This window comes from Protobothrops mucrosquamatus, unplaced genomic scaffold (genome assembly GCF_001527695.2).
Source record: "Protobothrops mucrosquamatus isolate PMUCROS unplaced genomic scaffold, P.Mucros_1.0 scaffold201, whole genome shotgun sequence".
NCBI classification, from domain to species: Eukaryota; Metazoa; Chordata; class Lepidosauria; order Squamata; family Viperidae; genus Protobothrops; species Protobothrops mucrosquamatus.
The window spans coordinates 306245-312244 of record NW_015386556.1 but is presented as its reverse complement, the minus strand read 5'-3'; the positions used below and the strand labels follow the sequence as shown (position 1 = coordinate 312244).

Sequence of the window (6000 nt, the reverse complement as noted above, 5' to 3'; positions counted from 1 at the left end):
TGAAGCCAGTCCGGCCGCCATCTCTGCCCAGCACCTACCAGCTCGTCCTCCAGATCGTGGCTGATTTGATGCAGCTCCTTGGAGGCCAGTAGGATCCTCCGGCGCTCCCGGAGGGGCTCAATGAGGCGGACAATCCGTGCTCCCACCACGTTCTGCCTGCCATCCACCATCTCCTGGCTGGCCGTCTCCAGCGGCAGAGCAGCGACCTGGGCCTGCAGCTCCACCGCCTCCTTGGACCACTCCTCCACCTGCGTCTCCAGGGTCTGCGAGAGAGAGGGCTGGCACTGGGTGGCACCCATGAACATGCTCTGGCTTCTGCCAAGTGTGAATCTGGGCAAGGGGCTCTGCTGCAGCCTCGGGTCCTCCTCTGGGAAACACTGGCTGCTGGAAGAGCTCATGGCTCAGGCCTTCAGCCCTCCCAAATGCCCTCCTCCCCTCTCTCCGTCATCGTTCTGCTTGATGGGTGAAATTCACAAAAGATGGAACTGACATCTTTGCTAAAGGTTTGGGCTTTGCTCTGAGAGCTGAAGGCTTGGTCACCCGGTCATTGCCAAGTGAGCTATGCCTGCGGCCTGAGTGGGAGGGGCCCGGGGTCAGCTCCAGCCCAGCTTCCCCTCTCCAAACAACCTGCCCCTGTTCCAGAGTAGAGCTTGGGGGATGCAACCAGCAACACCTGATACCTCAGAAGGGAGGCAGGAGGGAGTCCAAGAAGAGGAAGGAGCTGTCCTGTCTAAATTGCCTGGCTTGTAATTACCCATAATAATGATTCTCACATAGACTGTCCCTGCTCTAAAAGGACCAAATAAATGTCAAGCCAGAAACGGAAAAGAGAGCAAGCATCTCAAGAGAAGCTTATGGACCACTGAGCTAGCAGGTGGGAAGTTTCTCTGGGGAGCTGACCCAGGAAGACCCACAGAGCAGATGGAAAGGCGGAGGCAGAGGGCTCTTCCTGGTCTGATCGGCTGCGGTCCCTCCAGGTTCCTCCTGCAGCAACTTGCCTCTCGGAGGAGGAAGCACAACTCCGTAATAGGTCTGATCTGATCGACTGCTCCAGCAGAGGCCCCCAGTAGCCCAGATGGGGCAGTTCCCAGACTTCCCCCCATTCTGTAGCTCCTCCAGTGGCCCACACAGAGCACTCCTCCCCCCCCCCAGCACACCAGCAAGAGAAGCCATCGCAGGTCTGCGCTTGCCTGAAGGGGTCAAGTCTGGTGAAGGCCTGGCTGGGCCCAAGGGCTTCCTCTGGCCTCCCCAGAGGGCCCCAGTTCACACAGGCAGCTTCTTGCCCTGGTGGAGCCCAACAGCTGGCCATGGCCTACTTTGCCCAACTGGTATTCCACTGGTCTCCAAGCTCCGCAGAATTGCTCAGTGACTCTCTTCCCGAAGTCCACTCTGGGTGGCAAAGATGCCAAAAGGCCTCTCCCATTGACAAGAACCCAAGGGAAAACTGAAGAACTCAGATAGGCAAAGCCTGGGAAAGGGAGCACAGCAGCAGCGGCAGCAACTGGTCGGGAGAACCAGGAACAGGTTTGCAGAGGGTGGGTGTGCCAGAAATGCTGCCAACTCTTCCCATAAGGCAGGCTAGGCCAGGCACCCTGTAACCAAGGGGTGACTCACCCCGCCCCAAAAGGACTGGCAATCCCCGCTGCTGGAAAAGGAGCAACCCACCGGAGTCTGGGGGGGCCCTGGTGCTCTCTGAGCTTGGTGGTTTTCTTGCAGACATTTAATTACCCAACTAGGTAACATCATCAGTGCTAGTCTGATGTTAGTGCTACACTAGCACTGATGATGGTACCTAGTTGGGTAATGAAACATCTGCAAGAAAACCACCAAGCTCAGAGAGCAGCAAGAACTCATTTCAACCCTGAGCTACAATAATCTGTTACCACTGTAAACAGACCAGCCAAACAGGCACCCCTTTGCACTACAGGCTCTCCTTTTCTCCTGGGGCTCCATAGACTGTCGGGGGGGGGGCGGGCAGCAGAGGCTGGCTCACCACTATCCAAGGTTACTCCAGGCAACCCTCATCCCCCCAGTACCAACCAAAGCTGATTGGGTGCAACAGGTAATCAAGGAGGCACCTGCTGCTTTATTTTTAATTTGCAGCATGTTGCACTTTCTTTCAATGCTGTCCTACGAAGCCAAAAGAGGTCCAGACATTCCAGTTATCTCGGGAAAGGTCTCAGCTGGGCTGTTCCCCCAAATATTCTGCCCTGGAGAAGCCCAGACTGGCAAAGCCTTCACACAGCTGGAGCCGTAAAGCCAGATGCCTTTGGAAGCCCACTCCCACAGCACCCAAATCTCTTCACCTCAAAGACCCTTCGCTGACCTCTTGCAACCCACCTGCAGCTTCTTGAGGTTGCTGTTCACGCTGGCCAGGCCTGGCCCAGCATCCACCGCCTGCAGTTGGCTTTCCATGTGCAGAAGCTGCTTGTCCAGCTCTGTGTAGCTCTGCACTATCCGGTCGGCCTGCGTGGCTTCCAGGAGCTGCTGGGCCTTTGCCTGAGTGGCCGACTCCAGCTCTGCCCAGCACTGCCGGATCTCCCCCAGCTTCTTCCTCACTGTTTCTGCCAGCTCTGGCTTCTCCTGGATCAGCCGCCGCCCCTCCTGGGGGCGAGAGAGGGAAAGGAGAAGAGCTGGTACAGCGCCCCATGCCTTCTGCCAATGGCCCTGGATGCTGGGCCCAAAGCCTTTGGCTCCGAAGCTCTCCCGCTGTGACCTTGGGAAGTTGAGTCAAGGTTCCCCGGGCCTCTGGGCACGGCCTCCGGCACAGCTTGGGAGTCTGGACTCCGCATCAGCCCCTTCCTGAAAACCTTCCCTGAGCTTCTACAGGGCCATAGTCAATGCGAGGGATTGTGGGGAAGCCGGAAAAGTAACGGGAGGAATGTCAGAAATGCACCAGAAAAGAGAGGAATTTGTTAATAAGTTATTTCCTAAGTGGTGGCTCAGTCCAGCTTGCAAAAACCCTGGGCAGCCATTGCAGGAGCCTTTGCCTTATTACCGCCTTAAGAAACACGGCCAGATCTTCCTTGCTGAGATTCTGGCCTTCCCTCCGAGTCCCGGTGTTGAAAACGCTTTGTTTGAGCCCTGCCACGAGGCCTCGAAACACACATCTGTCGGCGCCCTGTCATCTTCACCAGCTGGCCTGACCCCCGTGATCTGCTCCGACTCGCCAACGCCAGGGGCCGGTTGTCACTAGGCACGCTTGCCACACCAGCACCAACCTGAGCAGCTTTTGCCATCGGTCAAGGGAGACCCAGGCCCTCCCGTCCTGTGGGCTTAATTTAAACGCAGGTTCCCCGAACTGCTGCCTGCAGCCCCGGAGAGCACAATTCTCCCCTCTCTCTCCTTGGCTCCAGGCTTTGAAGGGCCCCCCGAGAATGGCTCTGCAGACCCAGCTGTGCTTTCAGCCAGCGCTGCCTGTGCCCCTCTTCCTGAGATGGGGAAAGGAGGCAGCCCTCTAGCAGGGAGCCGCCCTTGTCTTGCCCCCCCCCCCAGGTTGCTGTCATTGGATGCACAATAACAGCAGAAGGGGAGAAATGGGGTGGAGGGAGGCACTTCCCTTCCTCTCCATTGATCTGTCCAAAGTCACAGAGAGGGTTAGGGTTGGGGGGGGCAATTTACTCTAATCCTTTTTCCGCTGGTTCCCTTCCAGTGCCCCCTCCCCTGCTTCCCCAGGAGAGCTTCCCACCCCTGGGGGGGGGGCAAGATGCTTACTCCCTTTAGGCAGATCGTTGCACCCTTTGATGCGAGGCCCAGTGCCTCCTTCTCAGGGAGTTTTCCTGGGCGGGGTGTGTGTGTATCACGGCACTGCCAAAGGCACCAAAGCCCTCCTAACAGCCTTGTCTTGTGTCGGGTGGGAGGGGGCAGCGGCAAGGAGGGCAGGAGCTCCCACTGCAGCTGTGCACCACCTGTCTTCCCTGCCTGCAGGGTGGGGGCGACTTGCAGGGCAGGCCTTGGGATGCCTTGGGACGCTGCAGCAAACTACCTGGGTAGCTTCATCAGCCGGATGCCACCCTGGGCACCACCTGCAGGTCCCCAGGCAAGCAGCATCCTGCCCAGGCCACGGATCAAGACACGAGTTTCGGGGCTCCTGGCAACACTTACAGGCCCAGACCTTGGGGTGTATCAGGAGGGCTTCTAGCTTGCTCTATTTTCTTGGGAATAAACCTCCGTCTTTCTCTGCTGAGGGGGGTTTCTCATGTGGCGCACACACAATCCCACCCAGCCCCAGCCGTCAAGGGAGCTTCTGGGTGGGACCACTGAGAAAATGTGCCAGTTGCTGCTGCTGCTGCCAATCCTCAACCCCAAGGGCAAAAGGCTGTGCATAATACCCCAGCCCCCTCCTGCCTGCCGGACCTTTACTGACGGGTTGGCCTGATTTATACAGGAGGCAGGCAGGCAAGATTAACCCACCCACTGCTTCTCTGTCAATTATACCCAGAGCAAAACCAATGCCAAGGCACCCCCCCTGCCCCCTGAAACCTGGCACAGGAGCAGCACTTGGCTCAGACACCAGGGAATCTCCTGCGAGAATATGGACCTCCCTCCACTCACTCGGCCTGGGGCTTCCTGCTCCACTCGGCTTGCCAAGATCTTCAGAGAGGGTGCCGGGAATGCTTCCCGGGGACCCTTCTGGATGGGCCAAACTTTTGGCATGCAAAGCGAGTGGTCTGCCATCCAGAGGGCTTCCTGCTGCCTTGAGATCTCTGCAGCATCAGCCGCTTTGTGGCAGGGTCCTCTGGGTTCACCCCCCCAGAGGAATGCAGACGGAAGGAAAGAAGGGGTGCAAGCCCCCTGGCAAGAGATACTTGGTGCCCAAATTCAGAAGGGACCCTTGTCTCTAGCTACACCATGTGGTGCCAAGGGGGCAGGGACTGCCCTGTGTTCACTGCCACTTGCTCTGCATTCAGGGCACTTCAACCAGCAGCTCCAAACCTATCCGGGCACCCTTGGGGCTGGTGCCAAGAAACCCCCCCCTCCTCCTCCTCCTTCCCCCAAGGGGTCCACCCTTACCTGGGAAACAGCATCTTTTCAAGTACATGTAACTCAACTTTTCATGCTACCAACAGGCACAAATGAGCCCCTCCTTGGGGAGAACTGGCAAGTCAGGGATGTACCATCATGATGACCAACACCCCCCCCCTCCAAGTCCAAGCCAGCCGGCAGGCCTGGTTCCAGAACCACCTCCCTCCAGGCCAGATTCGGCCGGAGCCTCTTCCGCCACACCTGCTGCTCCCAGGGCAGCCCCAGCCCCCTTCCTGCTTGCCAGACGCCTTCCCGGAGTTTCTTCATAGACAGGGCTACGGCCCCCTCCCCAACGGAAGAAGCCCCCCAGCTGCAGAAGGCCAGCCAACCTTCCAGCCGGGGAGCAGGCACCGCACATCACATCTGGCGACAGACACACAACAGGCCAGCCACAGCAGAGGTTGCGGACCGAAGGGGGGGCGCTTGCATCCCCCCGGAGCTCCCGAGCCAAGGCAGAGCAGAGCCCATCGGGAGGCGCCGGGCATCTGGGCAGCTTCCCCGGAACACCCTCCAAGACGCAGTGCGGGGGGGAGGGGGATCGGCCGGCCTCCCCACCTGAGCCGAGCCACGCACCGCCCGAAGCGCGCCCTGCGTCATCAGCCGCCCGGCCGGGGCCGAGGGGGTCTCTCCTCCCCCGCCAGGCGAGCCCCCGGCCCCGCTCCTCTCGCGCCCACCTTCTCGATCTTGTGCAGCCACTCCTTATTCTGCGCCAGCTCGGCCGTGAAGGCGCGGTGCCGGAGCCATCGCTTGGGGGCCCGCTGCGGCGGCTTCCATGGCGTCGCGTCACGAGGCGCCTCGCCGGCCATCAGCGCCTCTTTCTCCGCCACCCAGCCATCCAGCTGCGAGAGAGAGAGAGAGAGAGAGAGCGAGACGGGCGGACGGGGAGGCGCGCTCAGCCCGGGCTCCCGTCGCCCCCTCCTACCTGCGCAGTGGGCGCCTCCGCCCGGCGGCTGCAGCTGAGCCCGGGCCTTGCAG

General features: G+C 59.8%; 1 protein-coding gene across 1 annotated transcript in view; it reads right to left on the bottom strand.

The window, feature by feature from the left end:
- SPTBN4 (spectrin beta, non-erythrocytic 4) overlaps positions 1-6000 on the bottom strand; it is a 29313-nt gene that overhangs the window by 8020 nt on the left and 15293 nt on the right. The window contains exons 19-21 of the mRNA XM_015813867.2: positions 5700-5864; positions 2341-2604; positions 39-263 (exon numbers count right to left, since the gene is read on the bottom strand). Coding sequence (XP_015669353.2) covers positions 39-263; positions 2341-2604; positions 5700-5864 — 654 coding nt within the window. The remainder of the gene's footprint in view (positions 1-38; positions 264-2340; positions 2605-5699; positions 5865-6000) is intronic.